We start from the raw sequence: 27,421 nt of genomic DNA on the forward strand, positions 1-27,421 counted from the left end.
ACACAGCAAATGTGAACCAAATAGTTTTTATTAATTAAATCATTAGTGGTTAAGAAATGAAACATTAAACATTATGCAGGAATCAGTTAATGACAAAACAAAAGCAAGGAAACAGTTACGTGTGAACTACATTTTGTGTTTCATTGAGCATAGCTGCATGTTGTTACTGCTTTGAAAGACATGATGGCATCGTAAACCTTTGAACGTCTCTATCACAACTGTGCATTGAAAAGAATGTTTGTTTTTTTGCTTTGTTTTTTTTTTATCCTTGCTGACATAGAGCGCCAGTGTCACTTGTTGCACCGTGGAATCCGTGCAAACATCAAAAATGATTTGGCCCAAGGAGAAGTTGTTCTAAATGCTGAAGAAGTGCAGGCGACAGTAGGCAAGAGGCTTTATAGTAAATAAAATCAAAATGCATTGTGATCTGCATTGGCAGTGATTCACATTATATACACAAAATGAACACAAATAAAACTGTGATTTGTCAGAGCTAGACAATAAACTAGTAGACAGTACAAATACTATGGCCATGTGGGATACCTTGGCAGCAGGTATATGAAACTCTATAGTCTCTTACTTTGGATTGATAAATGTATTTTGTGTCTGTCTCTGTGTTAGCCCTTTAATAAACTAGGTCTTACGCCCCTTCAGTGGAAGTATGTCAAGATAGGCTCCAGCCCCTGAAGCCTGACCAGGAACAGTTTTGAAAAAACATGGGACTGAAATTTATCTTGAACAAACTAGAAGAGATTCAGTCAGAGCAGAACATTTAGGAATGAACCACCAGTTGTGGTGAATATACAAAGCATGTTTTTACAAAAAGGTAAATGTGGACAGTAAAGAAAACCTATCTGAGAATATTTAAATGAAATGGTCATTTGAGGAAAGAGAACAGATGGAAACTCTTCTGAAATGCGCCATAAACTGGATGAGAGGGGGAAAAAAAAATCATGAGAGTGAGATGACTGAACACTAGGGGTCAGTGTCAGACTGCAGCAACAACACAAACTTAGTCCTGGGAAAAGGCAGGTTGTAGGAGTGGACTGAGTCTAAACTGGTTCAACCAGAGACCTGCAAGACTTTCTTAATGTAGCCTATTGGTCCTTATCTCAGTTTATTTATAAATAACACATGACAGGTTTATAAGTGGAAGATTCTCAGGAGAAATCATTCAAGTGAATAGTAATGGACCTGTGGATGAGCTGTATGAACTTCATTTTCATGGGAGCAGGATGTTCTTTGGGAACACTGACAGAAAAATGCTATAAGAAGATGAAACAAGGTGCATTGAATAGACAGTGATTAGGCTGCATTCTGTCAGTTATGAGAAGGAGATGACATCAGCCTAATGTAAAGTGTGATTACATACAAAATTCTTTCACAAATACTCAACTGCGAGCTCATGAAAACCTAGAAACAACGGCATCAGATTGTTTCTCTTTAGGTACATTAAACAGAGTATGATAACACCTCAATATTTAAAACAACTGGACAACAATGGGGGTGGAAATAATAGTTTTTGCATGTGTGATTTGGGATATTTAACACACACAAGGAAATGTCTGGATAAGTGTTCTCAGCGTGTTTATGAATAATTTGGCCGTGAGAACACAATTGAAATCCACTGGGCAGGAGATGAGTCATTTCCATGGGCTCATTCATCTCACGAGTGGTTAGTGTGTCTTGATTTCAAAAATTAAACAAGAAATGAAATGCTGACAATATATACTGCTTTACAAAGGGAGTAATGGTGTCCCCTCCTAATGATCACTCAATGACTGTCTCTTAATAAATGTTCTGATATTTCCATTTCCTGTTTTCTTCTTTGTCTTTTAGTGATCATCTACACCAACCACACACAAAGGGACTCTAAACAAACCCTGATGTGCTTTTGTAAATATGACAAGATTTTCATTCATTCATTTCATTTCATTTTAGTTTTAAGCACACAGCCTGAAGTCAAATAAAGTAAAACCTACATTGTTAAATGACAACTGTGTTTATTTCAACTTGGGTCTTATTTTTGTCATATTGGCCATCATTGATATTGGTAATAATAACATTGTTCCTGACCAAATAAACTGCTAAGGCCTGATAACATGGCAACCCATGGTTAGATTACACAGCTAGGGGACGCCAGGGGAAAATTAGCACCTTGTGACTTCGTGTTTCTACCACTGTCTGCGTTCTGTACATTTTAGGTGAAAAGTTTCTCATTTAACATGAAGCAGATATACTGTTCCTTTAAGCTCTGTTTTGTTCTCCACCAACTCCTGAGAAAAATATCTGCCCTCTTGGTTTCTATACCAGCAAGTTGCTAACATTGTCTATCAGCTGTTTGGTTCTAGGCAGGAGGCGAACAGTGAGCTAAAGGATGCAAATACTACAGAGCAGATGATAATTCTCTACATTGTCAGGGCCCTTGTGATTACATAATAAAGTAAGACCTTTTTTTTTAAATCACCATGTCAAGAAAAACTAGCACAAATCAATTCAGACATATTTATCCTGGATCTTCAGCTGGAGCTGGGGCATTTGCTCGTCCTGCCAGTTGTTGGATTGGATGGATTGTTGTTGTTGGATGGTTTTTCTGTAGTAAGTCTGAGTGGTAAAAACTTCAATACAACTTTTTTTTTTTTAATCTCCTACCACACCCTCTCATCAACACTGTAGCACTTTGCCAGCTTCTAATTGGAAAATTCACTCAACAGGTCTCGGCAGGATCAAGACGTTGCCTCATCCTTCGTTGTGGATCAGATCTAGCCAAGTGATCTGCAGTTAGAAACACTGTGATTTTAACGCTCAGTGACTCCAATCAAATTGTACAAACAAATCATGTCATTGTAAAATGGGAGTACTATCCAATCTAAACTGGCAGTGTTATGCTTTTCTTTCTGGTTTCTCGCATCCTGTTAGGATACAAGATATCAATTCAGGATCTCAACAGTTTCTTTGCTGAGTAAGTCATTATACCTAATAGGAAAAATGGCCAAAATAATCAAAATAAAACCCAACTTGTAATCAACTGTAATTACTTCTTAGCAATCTTCTTGATCCCCACAATTTATTCAGTTTTTTACAGAACACTCAGGGTTGGTGCAGAGGATGTTGTTAGGATCTTGGCAAATTCCTCACTCTTTATCTAATCACTGTCTCTATCTCTGTCTTCTTCATTCTCGTCCAGGGCCTCGTGGCTGTCCTCCTCTTCATCCCCCTCAGCCTCTTCATCATCTCCTCCATTCATCATCTCCATCTCAACCTCCACTGCTCCTTCCTCAACTTCCCCGTCAACTCCACTGAAGGGGTCAGCATCCTGGGACACTTCCACCATCTCGGTGCCCTGGACCACCTCGACGGCACCCTCGCGGATTTTCTTGACGTGGAAGGTGAAGGGGGGCACCTTGTACACGGCAGTCTTGGACCGGGCATAAACGGTATGGTCTGGCGTGAAGGCCTTCTTCACCTTCTCACGGGATGTCTGCATCTTCTGTTTGCGCTCAGGGTTGACGCTCATGCGTGTTCCAAGTTTGCCCATCTTCTTCTCGATGTTGTGACGTGTCTTCTCCAGGTTCTCTTTTGTCTTCTGCTTGGTCTTCTCTAAGTTCTCCTTGGTTTTCTGCTTGGTCTTTTCCAAGTTCTCCTTTGTCTTCTGCTTTGTCTTCTCCAAGTTATCCTTGGTTTTTTGTTTGGTCTTCTCCAGGTTCTCTTTGGTCTTTGCCCTGGTCTTATCCATCTTCTCCTTTGAGAAGACTCCCTTCAGGGTTTGTACGCGCTGCAGGCTGCTGCGCTTAATGCGTTCAGCACGAGACTCCTCAATGGTCTCCTCGATCTCCACGCCCTCCTCGTCTGATGAGAGATCTATGTGGGGTTTGTCTGCCTTCTCTCCTTCTCCCTCCTCTCCTGGCTCATCACCTTCCTTCAGCTCTAGCATGCTGCCTCCTCTACTTCCTGACACAGACTCAGAGACCCTCATGGATTTAGAGACGCTGAGTTTTGAGGGCATCTTCACTTCATCCTGTGGAGAAGAGGAGATAAGGACTGTTAATGCACGGTTAATGTGAGAGGTAATTGTTTCTCAAAGTTTAGGTTGAATACTTTGTTCAAGTTTTCAAATGTGACACAGAAACATTAAGGAAAAATATAAGGTTTAGCATAAAATCTCAAAGAAGAAAATCATCCTAGAAAGCAAAATAAACCCATTATGCTCATGACCCCTTATACACCTGGTTTCACAGGCTGGATATGGCCCATAATTATTGTTAGATCCTACTTTCAACTAGGAGATGACACCATACGTATAACTTGTGTACAGGTTGCATAGTAGGTCATATGTTTGATGGTTTTCAGAGTTTGGCTGAGAAATCTTAGAAGAATTTGCCAGTGTCCATGATTAAGCAGAAATAATGTGTTAACCATTAAAGAGCAGCAGAATAAGCTGTAAATACAACGTTGACATTTTATCTCTTAAAGTTGATATGGCTGCCTGGTGACACATATAGCAGCACAGTGCAGACACACTGGATCACGTGGTGGCTTCATTACATTATATTTGTGTAATCAAGCAGCAGATGAAGTCGAGTCTGTTTCCAGCTGGCAAATGTCAACCCAATATTTGTTGTCTCTTTTCTCCACTCCAGCTCCTGAGAACAACACAACCTGCCAAACGCTTCACTCTGGTCATTAGCCAGATGCTAACTATGTCAGTCTACAGTGGGTTTATCAGAGAGCCATTGAAAGCAGGTGCCAGCTGGTCAGTGAGAGTGGCTGCAAAAAAGCAGCAATGACTGAGAAGATGCTGTAACTCTTTGTAGAGTCAGGTTGTTCTATCAGCCAAAGCGTTTGTGTTATAGTACATAGTTTCATACATAATTGATATAAAACAATTTATTATAACAGCGTTGTGGTTAAAAATAGATTTAGTTTAAACTAAAAATAGGTTTATTGTATTATTATTATATCAGTGTGACTGTGGTGAAGCAGGAGGGTTAGATTATGACTTGAGTATTTTTAGGTTGGATCTTGTATGAGTATTTTAAGGATTGTAAAAAAGTCTGGAATGTCTTTATTATCATTAAATGGATTTACAGTACGTCCAGAGGAAACAGAGATGAGGGCTGATTACACTTAGCAGACGAGTGGAATCTGTAACAGGACTCCGGGATTCAAGTATTTATGTCATATCAGAGGGAAGGTGTGACAGAGAAAAATGTAACTGACTCAGAGACAAAGTAATGGAAACATGGAAATGGAAATAGCCTGTGGTGTGTCTCCGGGGGATTCTCATCAGGATCAGGATCAGTTGAAGTTCGGTCTAATCATGTTTTTCTCTGCAGGCTGACACATGCTCAGACTCTCTTTAATGTTGTGTTCACCCAGAAACACTGCATCACCTGCTGACAGAGACATGAGCAATTACAGCAGGGGAGGGAGAGATGGTGCAGTGTTTCCTATGTACTTTTCTGTTGAGGGCATGGGTGAATTTACATTTGGGTTTTTGTGGACATCAGGTTACAGTACTCAAAGTCAAAGTTGTGTTTTTTTCTTTCTATTATAACTGTTATACGCACACTGACTGTTTCTTCCAATTGTCCAGATCAACAAATATCTACCAAGCAGCAACCTCCAGGGCTAAAAAGTGAAGCCAACACCTAACAGCCAAAAACCTGCAGCTCCTCAAACGACCACTTGAGGCTGCTCTAAAAGTGAGTTAGTCCCCATAGACTCCCATGTTAAAATACCCAACATCTATAGTAGAAATAATCGTACAGCCTGGTATAAAAAAAGGTGAGCTCAACTGTTTGAATTGTATCAGAAATTAGAAGGGTGTGTGCATGCACTGGAGACTCAGTACTGCCAAGGTGGTGACGGTGGAGCAGCTCACTCTGAGATTCAAGTCTGCTCTTCAGACATATGTGTGGCATCCTGGCTGCCACAAGATTTCCAAGCAATTTGCTCATAATTTGACTTTAGTGAACATTATAAGCTTTGTTCTGGCACTCCCACAAGGACAAAGTAGCTCCACAATGGGCAAGCCCTTTAAATCTGTTCAGTCAATCTGGATGTAATGAACCTTGCAGCCTCCAGGGCCTTCTAGTTTGGTTTTGGGTGTTTACACTTGTTACATAAATGTCTCAGTCCACCTCCTGTGCAGAACACCATTCACATCTCAACACCCAAGTAAGTATGACCTGACTCCACCTAATCTGGACCCACCCTGATAAAGCATTCCTGCGCAGCACCACTTCATTCTCCTCTCCTTCTCCCATCATCTCCCTCCATTCCCATGGCCCCTCCATCTCCCACCCACCTTTTTTTCTTGCCTTTCGCCCATTTGCATTCCAGATGAGGGAGCCTTTCTTTCCCTTTCTCTCTTGTGACCCCTTCACCTCGTGAATACAATACTCTGACTTGTTAATGAAGGGATGGGAAGAAGGGGTGAGAGGAGGGAGGTCTTCCGTTTTCCATCACGGCAAATCCTCATCCAATTGGGCTCCTGGATGTCTGCATCAGGGCCAATACTTGTACGTATTGTCTTTTCCTCTCCCTCTACATGCCTTTATGGTCAAAACAGGAACACAGCATAGCCAGAACAAAGGACCACAGGGTTTGGGGGGGTTGGAGGGGGGGCAGCTGTAAGGTGTGGAAAGGAAAGATAGTTCGCTGCTGTCGTATGCACTGAGTAATAGCACAAATGGGATGATGCTTTTGGAGTCTTGGAAAACCATCTGCTCAGCAGGAAGATGATAGCATCAAAGTGTTGGCTGGAAGGTGGAGGTATGAGAGGCGGGGAGGGGGGGTGAGTGGTGGCCTAGCGTCTATTGTATTCAGTTGCTGTTCAGTGTGATGGCAGTTTTATGAAGGTATTGTGTTGCAGTATCTTGGGTAAACTTGACCCTGGATGTGGATTCTTGGCCCGAGCAGCTGTGTTGACAGACCGGGGTGATGGAAAATACCTGTGCTGCTCAGATTCATTACATTTTGTTTTAATCTCAAGGACAATAGAGTGAGTAGTGTAAATTGCTTGAGCGACAGCCTCACGGTCTGTCACGGCTTATTCTAGGTGGATTTTAGGATGAATGCATGTGTACTGATTTGTCCTGTAGGACTGTATCTGGAGAATAGGGGTTTCCTTCTTTATCTGTAAGGAATAGCCTACTTCAATATGCTCTGACAGCATTCAGATAATGCTAGAAAAAACAGTACTGGCCCAAAAGTGAATTAGTTTACCCTCTGGGGATCATGAAAGTGTCCGGGAAATACCATATAAACTTAAAGGGATAGCTCAACATTTTGGCAAATTGCCCCATTGCCATAATCCCTATAGTTTTAAGAGTAGGTTTGTTACCTTTAATTGCCGGTGCAAGCTATTTTTAGAACAGCGAGCTGCTCAGAGCTACGCTACAGAGGCTAATGGAATTTCTTGGTTAACCGCTGATGTGCGTTTCCGTCGGGGGCAGTTTTTCGGCAAGCAGTCTCTGCATTTGCCTCGAAAACAACTCCATCTCGTAACGTTCCGTTATTATCTCATAGCGTGGTGAATGTGCAGGTCACAACTTGTCCACGAAAGCGCTTTGGAGTCGTTGGATTGTGTATTTGATGAGTTTGATGAGGGAAACCAAGAACTCCCATTAGCCTCCAAAAAGTAGCATCATCACGGCCACACCCCTATTAACCTCAAATCCACACTCTTGTCTGGGCCTTTTGTTATGGACCTTTTTCTCTCTCTCTCTCTCTCTCTTTTTGCTTTTTAGGCCTTTAATGCATTGGACAGTAGAGAGACAGGAAATTAGAAGACATGCAGCAAAGGGCCGGCGTTGGAATCGAACCAGGGCCACTGCGGCAAGGATAATAGCCTCTGCACATGGGGTGCCTGCTCTACCCACTGAGCTATACAATGCCCCCTATGCACACCAGTTCACACAGTAGGTAGCACATGCATGCAGTGAACCTGTGGTATTTTGGGTGCATTGGTGCTGGGGCCAATGTGGTGGTTCGCTGACGTTGTGCAATCTCTCAAGGTCAGATGTTCAAACGATGGATATCTTTGATGGAAGAGAATAAAACTTTGAATAAATGGAGCCCAGTCTGACTATTCTGGAGTCATTTTAAGTCGCGTGGAATATATTCATTAACATCCTGTGCAAAGCGGACGAATGAAAATATAGCCAAACCCTATTAGTTTTTAAAATGAGGCGTAGCAGGACTGTTCCATTATCGTGGAGGAACCTGTGCATACAAACAGTGCGTGCCTGGGAAAACCCAGTCTGTCAGCTCAGCTCAGGGTGTATGAGGTCACATGTTGATGTGTTTGCACAAGATGGATTCAGCAGAAGCCTGGGGTACAGGAGGGAACTCTTTGCTGCGTACATGTCTGTGTGTGTGTGTGTGTGTGTGTGTGTGTGTGTGTGTGTGTACAGTATGCATGTGTGTGTGTGTCCAAAGTACATGGAAAGAGTGTATGGGGAAGTTCAGGCATTCACCTTGGTGTGTTGACTTCCTGACCCTCCTAATTTAATAGGACATTGTTCTCCATGAGGCTGCTGGGCCAAAGACAGGAAGGTGCACTCAGAGCCATGGAAAATAGAAATAGATGAATGAGGTATGTAATGGTTCTGCGAGTAAGTGTGTGCGTCTGTGCATGTGTGTGTTTGGTTTTCTAGGCAAAGTAGTGAGACAACATTTTGCCCTGAGCTCTTGAAAAACATGAATTTTTACATTTCACTTTATTTTCATGTCTGCATTGCACTTCAATTACAAAATGACAGTTAAGAGGGAAGTTAGTTGCAAAACACACTGTACTAAAAAGTGCGTGTGCGTGTGCGTGTGAGAGAGAGAGACACACACACACACACACACACACACACACACACACACAGATAGACAGAGAGGCAATAATGTCAGTGTGTCCTGAAGCAAAGGGAGTAGTCGGCTCATGATTTGTTTCATCACAATATGGGGCTTCCCACTTTGCTCTTTAGCCCTTGTTAGGCCTTCATCTGTGTGTGTGTGTGTGTGTGTACACAATGCATTGGACTTCAGTAACCACTGGTGCGTTCCACTCTCCCATCACTTACACAACCTACATCACTGCACAACTGACTTGAGTTTTCCTACTTCATTCCTGTCTTCCCCCCTTTTCTTTGTTTCTTTATTTCTCTCTTTCCTTTTTTTTTCCGTCTGACAGTGGTGGACAGATCGCTGCAGTGACTCATGGCTGGTGGAAAAGTCATTCATCTGAGAGGCATTTACAGTGCTTTTACTTTGGCTCCCTTCCTCTAAAGGCCCACCACTCACTATGTGTGCGTGCACCGACGCATGAGGACTCACACTTTCTAGCTCCGGGGTATAATGTGCTGTATACAGTATGTATCACAATCCAGCTGATATACATCATCCTTTAGGACTGGTCCTCACCTGACAGCTGTATATTCAATGAAACACTGTATATGTGCAGCATCACTCTTTTACATTCTTTTATTTGTAACTGAGATCTGGCAACTAACTATTGTATAGCAACATGATAAAAAAGTATGGTATAGATGCCAGACTTTTACATGGAATGTGTTATTAGTCAGACTTAACATTTGATTTGGACTTGATCCAGGTTCCTGATAGTCTCTATTTCTGGACTTACTTATCTCAACACTTTGGTTTCTGGCTGCCACGACTTTGCTGAATCTAACACTCTGCTCTGCACTTCATTGTCGTAATTTGTTTTGCTTGCTTTGTGTCTTTTGTTAATCTCTTAATCTTAATCTTGTTTTCTCTTTTAAATCAGACCACCCCCTTTTTTTTGGCCTTCCTGCACTTCTAGACTCACTGTACAGATCTATTGACTGGTCACAATGAATGGAAGTGTAGGTGTGTAACCCTCACAGTTTTGTCCATTCAGAATTACAATGATGTGGACCACATCTGTACAATTCTACCATGATGGAGTTGCTACACTGTAAATCCATTCAATGTCATATCATAGCACAGTTTCATTCAGGACATTTCAGCTACACAAATTACAGTCGCCAACCAAAATTTATGACTTGTCAGAAACAATAGGTCCATGCCTTGTTGAGGAATTTGATCCATGTGACCTCAAACTGTGTCAAAGCTTGCATGAAACGCCTATGGCAGAAATTTGTCATGATTCTAAAATGAATAGGGGTTACCCAAGCCAGGGTTAGAAGCCACACCATGTCTGGAGCTCTGCGAAACTTTGTGATGTTTTTACACAACACATAACCAAGATACTCCACATTCCTTATCTTAGCAGTGATTCCACAGTTATGGTTATAGTTCAATAAAGAGCTGTTATGTCTGCAATAACAATATCAATGTTTTTATTCATCTTCTAATTGGAAATAGCAAACCATATGAACATTGCACCATACTGAAAAGCCGAATCCCTGCTTAGGCCAAATAATAAACCCTCAAACTGGGAAGCAGAGCAAGTTTAAACGGAAGTAAAGAGATACGAGGTTGATAACAATATGAAGCCTATAGTCCTTAGAAAAGCCTCTCTCTATCTGTGTGTGTGTGTGTGTCAGTTGCTGAGATCAGCTGGCTAGTGCTCTGTGTTGTCAGCACAACGCAGTGTTTCTCTCTCATGATGTGAGCTGTCCACTCTGCTGTGGACAGCACAAGCTTTCTGACATGAGCTCAGACATTTCTCATGCTTTAACCTTCGATTTTTCTTTTACTTTTGACTTGATTTATAATTATAAATGCACATATGCTCGGAATAACATAGGATAAGGGTCTAAAGCCAGGTGGTTTATGTTAAGTATGTAAAACTGAAGAGCTCATTTTAATAGGAAGTAAAATAGGCTAAATATTAGTTTATCTTTACGGATATTATGACAGTGAAATCTATGCTCAAACTATGTAAATACATGTGTAGCCTAATCAATAACCACTATTAAAAAAAAATCTCCTCCTAACAATACATTTATTCTGACATTTCAATCTCAACAAATCAGTGCTGCCCTTCCTAGAAGGACATTAAATAATGGTTGACTCTGATCTCTGTGTTTTTTCCTATTTGCCTATTATTTACTTGTTTAACATCATTATTTCTGTGTCATTTGATGTCTCTATTTCCTGAAAGACTCATATCAAAGATGTGGGGGATGTTTCTGGGCACAGGCAGTAGAGCTGCTGCACAGGGGAACCATGGCAGCAACAACAATGCCAAAGCATTTACCTCAGCCAAGTGTGTGCAAACAGTTCCTGCCTCAATCTGAAAACTGTTTCATATAGCCTATGTGTTTCTTTTTCCTGCCAAATCTGTGTTTGTGTACTCCATATCCTCGCTATTACAGCATAGTCTCTACTAGCAACTGTTTTGTATAAAATCTATAAATAAAAATCATGACTTCATTCTGCAGTCAAAAACATTTAGTTGTACTTGTGTCTCCATGGTAACAGTGGTGAGCCTGACTGGAACTATAATGCTTCCAGATGAAAGGAAAAAGATTTTCACCAGAAAACAGTTGAGTCAGAGGGTTACTGCTGCAGGAGGTGTGTGTGCCCAATTAGTCTATGTGTAGGGAAAAAACACAGATGTGTGTCTGTGTGTAAAACTTTAGTAAGTGTATGAACATACATGCTTATACAAATGTTCAAATGTGTGACTGTGTTTGTGTGAGTCTGCCGTCGGAGAGCGCGCGTCCGTCGGTGTGTGTGTGTGTCTGTGGGATGTGAAGCACACGATGGAAGCTTTCCACTCTCAGCCCACACTGCAACCACTCATCAGCCCAAAGTAGGGAGAGAGAGAGGAATCCCGCTGTAACACACCCCTCTCTGTTTCTGTTTTCCTGTTTAAACTCAAACCACTGAGAACTCCCCTCTGCTGTGGAAACGCCAGATGTGTGTGTGTGTGTGTGTGTGTGTGTGTGTGTGTGTGTTTGTGCGTACTGTACCTGGGTGTGCAATATGCTTACTATACTGTATGAGCGTGCCTTCCATTACACACACACACACACACGTAATGAGGGGATGTTCCAGTAAATCCAGGAAAATGTCAAATGCTCATGATACGGCTGCAGATTTAAGAAAGAACTTCACGCATTTTAAGAAGCAAATAAAGACACTTTCTTTTTCCTGAGCTTTTAAATCACAATCCCACTTAGGCTGAGAAAACAGCTTCACATCACGGTTCATTCAGTAGCTGCTATGCAACCTTTGATCATATCAGATGTCATGGAAATGTTGAAGCCTCTGTTTCTGAAAACTTTACATGCTATATGGAAGTTTGTCATTGCTTTATAGCCATATATTTTTTAATGTAAGTAGCCTTGAAGAGAAAGCAATGCCAATGTTAACACTTCTACCTCTGAAACATCCCTCCTTCATGTGAAGTTCTCATGCTATCCTGCTAGCCTCAGTCCAGCTGGACCGTCTCGTGGCGTGCTGATAGTGAGTCACCGAGGCTTCCCCTCTGCCCCGAAGAGCTTGCACTGTTCATAAATCCTAAGTACCTTGGCAACACTGAAAACTCACATACTATATCCCCTGTAAGACCATGTTATGTAATATGACGGACAGCTGAGAAGCAGCTACTGAATGGACCTTGTGGTGAGATTATTTTCTCAACTGCTGCTTTCAAGGTCAAGAATCAACTCAATTAACCCATGAACTTTAGAGCTTAACTCTTTCAACCAGCTCTATACTGTATATGGAAAAGAGACACACACACACTGATTATTCCCATTGACATGTGGGGATGTACAATCATCTCAAACCTGAAAATGGGATGACACAATAACATTTGTGAGGTCACTGTCTGCAAGCAGGAACCCTTTCACACATTGAGACAAGTCTTTGTTAAATGTTGAAATGCTGAGCTGGGACAAAAGTTGAGTTTCACAAATACAGAAGTCCTTATATCTATGTAATGTCTGATAAAACTAACTAACATTAGCCGCCATAAATTAAAGGTACAGTTTGTAGAAACAGAACCTGCATGGGGGAGTGGAAAATTCAATTCAGAGAAATGTGTTACTACATAGTCTGGCTATGTAATGATACGATAACCAATATCTTAATGCCCAGCCTGTGAGACTGCCGGGCCCTTGAGGTGATGGATGTGTGGTTATACATGGCTCCAACCAGTCAAGAGACTCTGTGCGTGTGTTTGTGTGAGTGCGCTTCTCATGTGAGCACCATGGGAAAGAGTGTAATGGTCACACAGTATAAAACTCTGGGGAGAGAACTCTCTACTTTCCTCCTGTTTTCCACTCGTCCCCTTTAATCAGAGACATGGGACCAGGGAGAGAGAGAGAGAGAGATTGCTATATAAAGTGATGGCATGCCGTAGGTCCCTGAGGGCGGAGAGAGAGGGATGAGTCACCGAGCCCATTGTTGCATCGGAGCGCTGCTGCAGCTCTCTTTTCTGTCCTTTCTCTTACTTTTTGCCTCTTTTACTTCCTTCCATTCTCTGTTCATCTCCTCATCCCTTTCTTTGTTTCTTTCCACCCTCCCTGGTTTCTACCTCCCCTGGTATCCTGACAGTTTGTGGTAAAGTTGAGTAAACGCCGATTCTACGAGTCACTGAGAAATGGAAGAGATCGCGTGGGCAGCTCCATGGCAACGGGATAAATATTCCTGTGCCAGATGTAGGCTATGCCAGATATTCTCACTTGTTTTTGATTTTGCGTCAATTGTTCTGGTGGTCGTTGCCCAATAGCATGAAACAAGTGAGTGTGGACAGACTTCCCCGGTGGCAGGGACTTAAAAAAAAACACTTGATCTACGAGTTGTCCCATTTGTGCATCAGATTTAGCAATATATTCATCTGGAATGAGGTAGAAAATAATCGTTAACTGTTCCTTCATTCTTTTTTAGCATTAGTCTTTGAACACCAGTGTTGATCAAACATATACTGTATGACTGAATCAGTTCTCCTGGTAACTCACTAAAGTCTGACAGAAAAAATGTGTTTTTTATATGTTATCAAACCAAATGCCATAAATGGAAGTGCAGCCTTAAGTTATGTAAGTACTGTGTGATACAGTTGAGCTTTACAGATATAGGTCATGCTTTTTGGATAGAGAAGATTGTGGGCTTTGGGGTTCACCTAATTCTTAAAGAGAAGAGGCCCTGAGCCTTGGCTTATAATTTTTTATTCTTTTCTTTTCTTTTCTTTTTCTTTTTTTTCATGTTCAAACTTAGATAAACCAAATCCGCAAGTCTGGATGGTGGGTCCAGGTGGGTCCAGATGGGTGGGGCTTGGGCGTGACTGAGAGCAGTGACTGTGCAGTTGTGACATCATAAAGTCACAGATGTCCTGAGAGCTGGTTTTAAGGTTCAGTTTCTGAATACAGGCTGTGTGTATTACTCTATGGTCTGAGGCTTTGATACTCTCAAGGTATAAAAGAGGATAGACCTACTTTATAAAAGCAGATTTTTGTTTTCATAAAGTTCTGAAATATTCCTTTAAATACATTTCATCACAGCCATTATTCAAATTTTCCTTCCCTACATCCTGCCGCCCTCTCGTCTGGTCAAATGTGTTTCCTGGTTGTGTTATTGTGTTGTAAACATGTGATGATAATATTTCCTACAGTACGTAAGGGAAGTACAACAAATCTGATTGTTTACTCAGGATGAGGAACCACAACAGTTCGCATCATGTATGGACCTAGACATTGGCGTTTTGTAAGGAAGGATACATGAATGAAGCACGAATAAGGATTTCTTGAAGTGTTTCCAAGGCTGCAAACACGTGTGTGTCAGGCAGCTCCGTGCTGTTTTCATTCTCACTCCTTTCAGTTCTCACTGCAAGACACAGCTTGCCATTGTCGACTCTCATTGGAGGTTGTTTTTACGACATACTTTGGTTGGTGGGCATTCTGATCATGTAGTCTCATGCAGGAGCATAACGAAACACACACACACACACACACACACATATTCACATGCACACACGTAAATGAAGTCTCATAGACACACAGTCCTTTGTAAACACAAGCACACTCAGAACCCATCATTAATGATTCCTGAGTGATGACATCCACATTTCATGGGTGAGTGTACCATTCCATTGTCATATCCAATGACAACTTCATTCAAACACACAAGACCTCGTCCACCATTCATGAATTTTCCATTTTACTCACACACTTTGAAGATCACATCACAAGCTTCGGCTGAATGAAGGGATCTAATTATTATTATGATGGGACGAGCAGCTGAAGCTTGGCAGCCCTGCCCCCCTCCTCTCTCCTCCTCCTTCTCCTCCTCGCCGGCCCCTCGGGTGTCTAAGAACAGTTCCCCACGCTTGACTAAAAGGGACCTGGACACTGAGGGATGACAGTGGTCGTTCCCATGGCCACCTCATGTTACTCTTTCCAATAACAATGGGGGAGGTTGGTGTTTATGAAGAGATTTATGGAGCTTCCTCTTCTTCTACTGTTTGCTCCTGCCTTTCTCTCTGTGCAATGTGAGTTTTCCCTTAAGTTTCATAGAAATGTGAGGTTACTGATGGGCACAGTTATGTACAATAGAAGTAAAATGGTGTAAGGCTGAAAAATGTTGCATATCCCATAATGCAACTTGGTACTGTCTTTCAATGGATATACAGTATCTCTTGAAGTACCTGAAAGCTGCTGCAATTTGCACAATAAATCCACAGTAACCAGCTCTGACAAGGCCGACACTGTGCTCCAACTGGATAATAACATTACATCTCTCTGGCTCATTGAGGAAAATGAAATGTCTCCAGAAAGTAGATAGTTTGAATGTTTCACACTCACCAGTCAGAGACCTGAGGACCCACAAAGCTATGAAAAAAAGAAAAGAGAAAGAAATGCAGTTGCAAGTACTCATTTCCACTTTTGAATCCAAAAGGCAAAATCTCCACGCTGGACTAACAGGATAAAAATAGCGTTACAGAAAATCAGAGTCTGCCATAAAGACCTTTGTGTGCACTGCATCAGTACGAAAAGGATGTCACCAAGTACTGAGTATTTCAAAATAAAAATATGAGCGTGAACCATGGAGTAGGGAAACCCATGAAATATTGTACCCATAATGAGATTGAAAGACTACCACTTCTAATGCCATAACCACATACAGTATATTTGCATGTGCTCATAACCATGAAAATATCTCCACACTGCAATTACCTAAATAAACAGTCAAACAGACCATTGATTAATCAGCTGGATTCATATTTGCACTTTGAATCATTAACCTCCTTAATGTTGTCAGTATTGTTTTCTTCATAATAATTTACAGTATAATAGGTGTCATCATCTGACTGAAAGGGAAAAACCTAACTGCTGACTATAATGTGATAACGACTTTGTTTATCTCTAGATAGCATCAAGAGATGCTGTCCTTTTGCAAACATCTTGTCTTATTTTCTCCCATAATCATAACCTCTGTGTGACATGATGGCAGGATACCAGACTTCTGTACTTTGTAGTCTAAGTGAGTTTCACCATGGCATCATTCCACACAGCTTGGGCACAAAGAAATTCCCAATATCTAAGACATCATAGAACTAGATAGTATGCTAGCTTATCACAAGCGCTCCTCTGTTCTTGGCCAAGGCTTTAACTGAATGGCTATGAGAGGATCCAAGGCTAGAATCATATGATGGTTTGGGTCATATGAGGAAGCAAAGTAATCTTTTCAATAACCACAGCTTTTGACTATGAGTCATCCACCGTCTGACTCATGTGGAAAAGCTTCTCCATAGAAATAAATAATAATCTGGATCTGAAAGATAATTTCTGTATTGATGTCAACTGAGCTGCATTAGAGCAGACTCATTATGAGTTTCCCCACAGCAGAAAAATTATGATTATGTTTTTATGTAAGGTTTGTGACTGAAACCCTGAAGCGTCTGGCAGAGGTAGACTGCTCCGTTTTGAATAATAATAGTTCAAATTTGTGACCTGAGGCGTATTTTTACACTTCAAGTATATTAGTTGATGCTTGGAGGACAGTGCACTGCAGAAAAAAGACAGCAGGCTGTTCGCATGAACTCAAAAAAGAAACCCAGGGACTGCACTTCTGCTAAGTCTGTTCCAGAAGTTGATAAGATTTTTAAAAGGAAGCAGCTGGACCTGCCTGCAGCTCTGTGGATTAGACTCTTCTTGACCTGTGCACCATGAAGCATATGCAGTGTTTGGAGTGGGAGGACTGGGAAGCCATATCATAACACTATCAACTCAGTCTTGTTAGTTGTTGTGTCTTTGTGGAGGAGAAGATCGTATCCAGGGAGACTGAGTAAGAAAAACACTTGTAAATAATAAATAGATCAATAAATAATAATCATAAAGTTGTTAACAGTGGTTCATTTTCCAGAGACAGGAATCTTTAACGCCCTAAAGCTGAGTTTTTATCTGCATGGCTGGGTGGATAATAATTCTCTGTATTAAATGTATTAACAAAACGAACACATTTGTTTGTGTGTGTCTGATTGCTCTTTAGTAACAGGAGCTATTAGCTAACAGGAATAAACATGCACATTGATGACATGCAGCCTTAAACACATGCACTCTGTTTTTCTGCTGCGGTGACTGTGGCTTGATTGAGATGTCTGAACAATGCATCACCCACGGGCGGGTTTGCCTGCAGCATGAAAATAAATCCAAAGCAAATACGGGAAATGACCTCAAAGCGAAAGGGTTTATGGGTACTACTAGGAGTCAACTGCTGACATAAGATGAATAATATACTGTAAGAACCAAGAGGGAGGCTGAGCAGAGAGATGAGCTGGATCACCGCTATAGCAACAACACTCTGTTTCAGCAACACTGAAGCATTGAAGTTGACAGAGGTCTTTACAGCACGCTGCAGCAGGGATGTCAAAGCCAGGAAGAAAAATGATTGATGATATATCTACGTAATAAACAAGCAGCAGTGGTCTGAGCCCAGCGTCGGATCTTAAAAACCAAACAGGAACACAATCTCCAAAAGGTCCTTTCCTTCTCACAATCAAACAAGTATGCGATAGTTGCTATTTTTAGACGGCTCTCCCCTTCTCTTTCTCTGCCTCCATGAGCCCTCTGATACCTCGCTCTGTTTCCTTTATTGTCCCCCGCCCCCCTCCTCTCTCTTACCCTTCCTACCCGTTTTGTCAACATAAGCTCACATCAGTGTTTTGACCATGTGGCCTGACATGCACACCGCCCCTTATGTACTGTACCAAAGAGAAAAAAAAAACACACTGCACCAAAAAGCCCTGCTCCCAGCTGAAACAGTGTTAGACACAATCTGGCCCGTAAACGGAGCTGGGAACATTTCTGGCTCACATGTCCATATAAGGACCTGGATCGACCTGTGGGAGAAGACGGGGTTCAATCTTGATGAATTTACTAGCAAAACGTTATTGGGAGGCTGATCGCTCCCAGGCTGTTGGTGAAATGTTCGACTTTGCAGTGTTACAGATGTGATTTAAATCTTTGAAAAGAAGAAAAAAAAAAATCCAGACTAGCTCATGTGTAAATTATTTGGATTAAGTTGTGATAGCCTCACAATAAAATGAGATGGCAGTTTGATGACATGACGTTGATTGAAATGTAAAGGGTGCAGAGGCAACAGGTGTTTTGGGTTGTGCTGGAAAAGTATGACAGATGAAAAAGATGAACCAAATCTGTTCTGACAAGTTGTTTGTGAGATTTTTCTTCCCCTGCCCAACATCCTGATGTCTTTGAAAGTCAAGGGGGAAAAGAAAGAAGCTGCACCTTTAAAAGAAATATACAGATTTACATTCATACTTTGGCTTTAAGCCTCAGAAGAAACACTGAGATTCATCCTGTCTTACAGTAAAAAAAAAAAGAAAAAAAGTGATGCTTCGTATTAGCAGCAGGAGCACCAGCACAAGATCTGTGCTGCTGTGGATGGAGCACAGATGTCCACAGAGAAAAGCTAAAGTCAAATTAAATGTATGATTTAATTTCAGTATTTTCTGAGCTTTATATAGCTGCCAAACATCCCATTCCTTTGGTAGAGGCTTTTCTTAGCAGTTGAAAAACATATTCCTACTCAATAAGATTGTTTCTTTTTTTTTCTCTCTGGGCATGTTTTGAAGTGCCTGTGCAGAATAGACCACTGCCTATAAACTGTTACCTCACACAACCTCACATTAAATTACCCCAACTATCACTTTAAAGGAAAGAGTCATGTGGAGTAATGTAAAGCAGCCTGCTGAGGTCATAAACGGTGCTAACCATGGTAGCACTAACCTGCCATGCTTGCTACCTACAGTATTAGCAAGCTAGCTAAGACAAGAAGTGTTTGAATCAACTGCTGTCTCATGACTGACTGCAAACTGTGCAACATTTCTTTCATGGAGTTTATAGCAGAGCAGATTTATATACAGTAAGAGAGTCTTTCCTTAAAAGGCCAGCTCTTCTTAGATGGTTTGCATCTGGTCAACACGAGACTGACTGATACTCACAGAATTATTCAAATCAACAATGCTTAAAAACATAGTGATGATGCATCTTAGTTCTGTTTTTGCAGGTTTATACCTTAAATAATGAACTCCAGGCACTTTCAAAATATGCGCTATTCAGAATGACTTTACACAAGTAAGACGATCTTTTTATTTAAAATCTCTTATACAACCTGAAAATAAAAAGGAAACAATGAGCTGAGGAGAGAGAGAGGGGAAATGATGGCTGGTAAGGGACTGGGATGGTGTGCAGGGCGGGGTGGGGTGAAGAGGACACACAGCGTGGATGCGTAGAGGAGCTGGGAAATGGGAGGAACGGAGCTGTGACTGGTTCCACATTAGGAGGTGGAGGCAAGAGGAGGTTAGTGTGGAGAGCTGGGGATGCCTGCGCTATGAATCAGCTGTCTAAATATGGTCCCTGCTCTTCATTGCAACACGCCCGTCCACTCCCTGCACAAAGTGGATGGACGTCCCCTCTTCTTCCAGTTTATCTGCCTCTCCTCCTCTCCCACGTATAATATTCCACCGATTAAGGAAACTCCTCAGGTCAGTGAATCATATGCACACATTCATGGAACAGAGGGACAACTCTACTCTTCATAGTCATTGGCTAAATCCCTACAGTATCTAGGGCATTAAAACTAAATTGACCAAGATGTGGTCAAACCTAATGACAAAAGTCGTTCTAGCACTTGAAAACAGTGAGAAAACCCTGAGGTGGTGCAATGAACTCAACAGATATGGATGACCAAACACACCTCGAAGCAGACCCCTTTCAAAAACAAGCATGGTGTTGCACTCGTTTAAGAAAAGAAACCGAGTTGATGAGGGAGCTCAAACATCTCACCAATCAGTGCATGAAATGGGCGCTGAAGATAATCTGTTTCTGAAAATGACTGCTACAGTTATTTAGTCTGACGAAAAACTGTAAGACCTCTTCATAAAGACATTAAACAACCCGTAAGGAGCCTCTTTGAACCAGCTTTGGAATGTGTGTTGTTGTTACCACTTCAGATTATCTGTTTATTTATCTGGAGGGATGCAGCAAGTGATTCCTAATCACTCAGGGACAGAGGAGCAAGCAGGAAACACAACACCGACATGCTCAAACAGTAGTTTATGGTGAATGTGTTATAGCAGACAGTTGTCATTCAACATATTCACATGTGCTGCTACATTTGATAACTTCGTTTGCTGAAATCAGCTGCCTGTTGCATCTCAAAATGGGCTCATTGGGAGCACAGGTGTGAGCTAACCTATTTAAGATTACATTTTAATTTGATACATAGTAAATATAAAAAGACTGAGCAGTGCAGCTTTAATCTACAAATATTTCCATGACTCTCACTCTCTCACACTGTGGGTTTATTGTCATAATCCAACATGTGGAACAAACTCTGCTCTCTGACACCACATGGACTCAGCTGTCAGGGGACTGAACAGAGACGTGAGGGAGGACTGGACAGTGAGTCAAACACACACATGCACACAAACACTCACTCCCAGAGGAGGACAGCTGGTCATGCTAACAGGGAAACAGACAGAGCTGCCACTGATTAGTCTCCACTCACACATCATACAGTAGCCAGGGCTCATCCAACATACCAATGGATTTATGGGCTATTGTCTGGGCTCTTGGCATTAACCAGACTCTTGGTCTAGGATTGGGTCACCAAGCCCTCCTTTAGGTCAATGACATCGCTTCTTCATAAGGAAACAAGATGAACATGAATCTTAGGACCACACTTGTCAAGGGGCCCCCCTGCAGGAGTGGAGTTAAAGCTTTGGGGCCACTAAAGCAGAGATTAAACATCCTACGCTCCACTACAAAGCCCCCCTCCTCTTGTTAGCTGGCCAAATGTAACCATAAGCACCACTCAGCAAATGTGTGTTTTATTATCAGCTGAGCTCCAGGTCAGGGCCTCTCTTCTCCTCAGGGCATAAACAACACACGTTCAAAACAGGAGTGTCTGAATCTGAACTCCCACCTCGCACACACTGAGAAGTGAGAACCATTTTGGAAAAATGTCAGGAATAGATGTGAAAACACTATTGTTGCTAGGCTGCATGTGCCACAAACCAACAAATAGGCCTATACTCATGTTAGGCCAGCAGCTTAACGCACTAAAAGCAATATAATGCTTCTATTGTTTTTGAAATGACGTTGATATGCATATTTTTAAACACGGTTTTCAGGTCGATAATTTGCTGATGCTGCTCTAACCATGTTGTTTTGGGCATGAAGACCTCTGAGAGAAAATTTTTATATTAAACCTTGACAGAGTGACATCATCCAAATACTACCGCCCTCAGCAAAGATAATACTTTATATCATATGACAAAAGTTGTGCTGATGGTGCAGGTCGCTAGTGTTAATGCCAGGGAACACAAAGAAAACATGATCTTAGTCAGTCAGACATCTTCAGCACTGTAGACACTTACATGTGGCTACATTATAATATGCTCATTAGTAAAAATTCCAGTGCAATATATTTGAATCTTCAATCTTTTGATGTACTTTACCTGCATTTCCTTCTATGTTAATGTTAAAAAAAAGAGTAATTCAATATTGGAGCAAGAGCAAAAATAGTGTTGACAATGGCCAAAATTTTAAAGGGTCGTTTACATTTTTTTTATTTTTATCAGGCGTGTTCAAAGAAAGTAATTTGCATAGCATATTTACTTGTATGTACTTAGAGTATGTACTTGAGTTGATATGCTAATAGCAATATTGATACTTAAGAGTTACAAAAGTCTGATAAAACATATCACACCCTTATAAACATTTTTAATTAGCATCCTTTACATTAAACCAAGATACATACTGAACCTTTATCATTGTTCTCTGGTGAACAAACTGTTGCACTGGGGACACTGTTTTCCAACTGTTATATAGACACATAATCAATACACCAATATGTACTGTAGTGTATAGACCTGTGACAAAATAATGTTGGGTGGTCATTTTGACTGGCTAATGGACCGGTTTGGCTCTGATACTGCACATGTACTGGCACCTTGAAACACATTCACAGCAGTATGAAAACTACAGCCCAGTTAGTTTTGTTTGTTTTTCCATGATGTTCTTTAGAGTACAAATCCACACCACTACTACCAGTGCTGCTGCAGAAATCCCTCCACTGTGTTTCGATTGCTGTTGTTGTGAGTGCAGACCAACAAGTCGTCAGCACTAATGAGTCCCAACAAAGGCCAAGTATTTATGTGTTGACAGTGTTACAGTTCACTGGGGGTGTAGCTGGAGTCTCTCTTTGTCTACTGCTGATTTTGTAGGAATCCGCTCTTGAGGAGCAACAGAGTAGCACAGAAAATTGAAAACAGAACAGAGTTAGTGAGATAGGCATTTCAGAGGGAGTTTCTCTTGCCAAAGGGCCAAAGAAGTTGGCTAATGCTAGCAAAATCCCAACCCTCTTGTTTTTCACTGTGTGGTATTTCAGGTGGTTTGTATTGGAAACTCGCAGCCCTCAAGACATTGGTATATTATAATTAAAAAGCTGATTTACGATCCCTGCCGATTGAGAAACAATTCAGTCATCGAATCCACTCAGATGCAATGATGGAGATTAGCTCTGTGTTGGCTGAGACCTCTGCCTTGCTCATCTGCACATCATTATATGTAAAATCTTGCGTTGTTATGCCAACGGGAGGGAGCCAAATATATTGTGTAAGTACATTAAAATAGCTCCTAATGAACAACCATTCACAGTCAAATAGTCTGGGTTGCCTAAGATGGAGCTCTTATTTAACTTTTTGCCCAGCCCCTGGACAGAGACTGAGAGAAACACACAGAGAGGGAGGTTAGTCCGAGCCATGTCTGATGTCTGAGTCAGTGCTGGAAACTCTGAATGTTCTTGCTCGCACCACTGTGCAAAAAGCTGCAAGCTATTATACATCACACTGCAGCCTCAAAGGCTAAAAAAAGAACAGGGCTCCCCTCAACTCCCCTCAAAAAAAAGAAAGAAAAAAAACTTGCTCTCTTTCTTTAAATGAAACATTTCTCGGCCTTAAACGGGACCTTGAGCTCACTTGTGGTATTTTCCGTCTCTGTATAAAAAAAGGGAATAAGTGAAATGACTTTGTGAATTAATTCCGTATGACTTGGGCAGCCTTCACATGTGAGGGCTTGTATCCCTCAGTCCTATACACTGTCTGCTGTGAGGGGAAAATATCTGGAAGCCACCTGGGGAGGATACCGCTTATTGATCCAACGTACAGTAGACGTGGGGTGGGGCAGGGCAGGGGTCGGTCAAGATCACACACACACACTGATCCAACATAATAAGTTGTGCTTCTGTAAACTAACTGTAGAATAAACCAGATTGATTATAGATCCATGCACGTTGTTGCTACTTGGAGGTTTTGGAGGAATTTTGTGAAAGTTAACTTATGAATACTCGGAAAAAGTGTCTCGATGAGACTGGAAGCTGTGTTTTCTGATAGAAGTGTGAGTAATGAATCCGGTTATTGTTCCCACAGGTGTGTGGATGTGTCTTGTCCGTATGACAAATAATTTTTTGCAATGTTTTGTGGTATTATCATGAAATTAATTTGGTTTACATTAACTATCAGTGATATGTATTAGTTGCTGTTTGTACATTTCTTGTTGTCTCTCTACTGCTGCACACTGAGTTGCAAACCTGTCTCGTGGAAATTAAATTTGCGTCCTACTAATTAGTTTTGCCGTAAACATTTGAAGGGAAACATAATTTCATCATGGATTATGATCACAGATTTTTCCAGCTAAGAAAATGAACTCACAGTCTCTGGGAGGTGCTCGGGGTGGAAAGTGAGATTCATGTCCCCAACCTGTTTTCTCAGGTTTGTACAGTAAAAAAAAACAGTGTAGGGTCAGCATCGGGGTGTACGTTTTACATTAGCTACAGCACCTTGACAGCAAATAGGCCTGTATTAAAAAATAAAGAAGAAAGAGGGGTCCTTTTTTATGATTCAAATATCATCTTCTGGCTGTGCAGGTTCACTGATGAGACATAGCACAGTCTGTCACTTCACCTTCAACCACTCCCTGAAATCCTCTCTCACCAATCTAACATAGCGTAACATGTCTGTCAAAGCGCAAAAACGTTCCTATTCATTTGCATTAAAACCATCGCTGAGACATTTCCAGTAGGATTTCTTGACGAGGTGATGTGATACATTTACCCGTGGGCCACACCCATCCCTGGACCAGTAAGGTGTCATGTATGTTACATAAACAGCCCGAACCTCAAACACCAACCACAACCACACACTGATACATGCATTTACTGTAAGTAGGTAAACTCTGTCCCACCTGGTAGATCATGACTTTGAAGTTGCGTCTCTTGAGCAGCTCGGCCTCGTTGTTCTCCAGCTTCTTGATCTGGCCTCCTTGCTTCTCCAGGGTGGCCCGCACCGTCTTCACGTTGACGCTCACCTTGCGCACCTTCTCCATCATCTTGTTGACGCTGTTGGACGTGGTGCTGTGGCTCTTGGACAGCTTGGTCAGCTCGCCCTGGATGGTGGTGACCGACCGCTCCATCTCCTGCTGCCTGGCCTCCAGCCCGTTCTGGGTCTGCTGGATCTGGTCCACCGCCCCGATGATCTTGTCCAGCAAGGACAGCACCAAGACCCCGTTGGCCTGCGGGTCCAGCTTCGCCGCCTCGTCCTTGTCTTCGGTGGCGTCCCCCTCCGTGCCCATGGTGGACAGCTCTCTCTTGGCTGCGGCGAGGGCATCGTCTTCATCATCCGAGGGAGGAAGGTTGACCTCATCGTCTGAGATCTCGGTGAGGGTCTGGGGCTCCAGCTGGGCACTTGAGGATTCCAGTGCTTCCATGGCTGCCATGTTGGTGGATTTGTAGTGTACAGCTAATCAACTTTCCTTCACCACTGGTTCTTCTAAATCCCCCTTTTCTCAGCTGTCTTCTCTCCCACCTGCTTCTGCTTTCTTTTCCTTTCCTACACCGGACCTCTGTTCTTTTTCCCTCCTACTTCTAAACTCACTTATCTCTCTCCAGCATACATGCACTTTGTCTTTCTTTCTTTCTGTCTGTCTGTCTGTCCTGTCTTCTTCAAAACCCTGGAGTCAGGCCAGTGTGCAAAGGAGGCCAAGCAATGCTGGATGTTACCACATGAGCGTTAGACTGCGAATGCCACACCAGGGAGAGAAAACCCTCCAGTCAAGCTAAAGCCGGCAGAGTTTTTTTTTTCTTTCCAGCCCCCCCCTTTTTTCCACTGGACTCTCCTCCTCTGTTTAAACCCCTCCCTGATCTCCTCCCTAAATACACACACACGCTTCAGTACAACACCACCCACAGCTGGATGGTCCATCCCCTTGATGATTCAGTGACACACCCCCTTGGTCAAACCTTGTCCCATCAGCGTGGTTGGAATAGTTAGAGCAAAGCTGCGCTGATCTGCTTGTATACAAGCTCAGGCACAGCAGAGGAGGAATGTCAGGCAGGATCCGTTCCTTTTTCCACTCCTTTCTCCCATCTATGAAGAACATGGAAGAAGGCAGGGCTGCATTTAAAATGGTTGAAAGGCAGGAAAACTTGGGACGTAAACAAGTTAGGACTGGGCACTAAATCATTACTTAGTGAAGTCTAGGCAGTATTGTTGTAAATGGCAACACTTTGTATGCCACATCTGTAAATACAGTAGGCTACATGAGTATTTTGCAGCTTGGGTGATGACAGTGTGGGGTTTTTGGTTCGATCCCCAGACCCTCCCACGTGCCTGTGTGGGTTCTTTCCAGGATCGCTGCCTTCCTCCTATAGTCCAAAGACGTGGACATTAGGTTGACTAGACTCTAAATTGCCTGTAGATGTGAATGTAAGCTGTGTTTGTCTCTGATGTACACTGTCCGGGGTGAACCCTGCCTTCACCATACGCCAGCTGGGATTGGCTCCAGCCTTCCAAAAACCCTGGCACTTATAAGCAGTATAGCCAATGGATGGATGAGTGGATTTTACAGCGACAAATTTAGCACAAGGTCCATCTGCAATGATTAAATGTAATAAGAACAATATTACATATCTGGGGCTATTTTTTGGTGTATTCATCTCATCTCATCTCATCTCCTCTCATCTCATCTCTCCTTCCTGTCTGACGTGACTGAGATGAACTGAATATTGAACTTCTGACCATTTGGTAACCTATTGTCCTGGCCTTAAAAAATAGCTTTGGCCATCTCTGAGGTACTCTGGTGCCAAGAACAAAGGGCATTGGTTCACAAGTCAAACTATTTTCTCAACAAGCGCAGCAATCAGATTACACACTCTCCAACCAGTAGATGCATTCAAGGGTCCTATTTTCATGGCACTCTGCATTTGGCACCAAAATACCAAACACACTGACAGAGGGAATTTCACAGCCAGACACTCACTGATCTACGGGAGTGCGCTGGACATTGCATCAACATGAAATTATCCCACTTAAACAAACCCAAAGTAGGTAATGCACATATTAAAAATACAGTTTGACACTCACAGAAGGCAGAAGAAATAGATATTTAGACCTCTCCGAGGAATCAAGATCACTACAGTCATTGTCTAAACTAACTAAGTAATGAAACATTATGGCTGAGACTCCGCAACTACACAATTATGGCTAAAAAATATTAACACCTCATCAGTTAACCACTGATTCAGAAAGTACTGTCAGTAGCTGCATGCACTTATTGAAAGCTGGTCATTTTCTTAAACGATCAGTGCAGCTATTTTAGTTACAGTAACAATGGCCCAGGAGGATGAAGGTCATCGACAACTGAGAGAAAGATGCATGTGTTTTGCCAAAGCTTTTAAAGGCTCTGTTGTCACGGAAACCAATTTTCCAAACTGACTCTTCCAGTCATTACGTTCACATTTTACTTTTCATGCGCATCTCACTGGTCCTCTCTTCTGCGCAGCGAGCAAACACTTCACGAATGCATTCAGGTTAGGAAAACCACATGGCACCCCGTATGAGGCAGAAAAGCTATCTTTGAAAAGCTGTTTCTCGTAGAAGTCTTGCCACAGT

The 27,421-nt window shown here is 42.1% G+C and overlaps 1 protein-coding gene across 1 annotated transcript; it reads right to left on the bottom strand.

Moving 5' to 3' along the window:
- Positions 1-10: 10 nt before the first annotated feature.
- On the bottom strand, positions 11-25,556 carry LOC146967642 (caveolae-associated protein 1-like). Its single transcript, XM_085762128.1, has 2 exons — positions 24,717-25,556; positions 11-4,018 (listed from the first exon to the last, which is right to left on the bottom strand). Exons 1-2 carry the CDS (start codon positions 25,245-25,247, stop codon positions 3,146-3,148), a joined length of 1,404 nt encoding a protein of 467 aa, XP_085618254.1. The 5' UTR covers positions 25,248-25,556; the 3' UTR covers positions 11-3,145.
- Between the last annotated feature and the right edge of the window lie 1,865 nt (positions 25,557-27,421).

This window comes from Trachurus japonicus, chromosome 19 (genome assembly GCF_045865225.1).
Source record: "Trachurus japonicus isolate A0001 chromosome 19, Traja_1.0".
Taxonomy (NCBI): domain Eukaryota; kingdom Metazoa; phylum Chordata; class Actinopteri; order Carangiformes; family Carangidae; genus Trachurus; species Trachurus japonicus.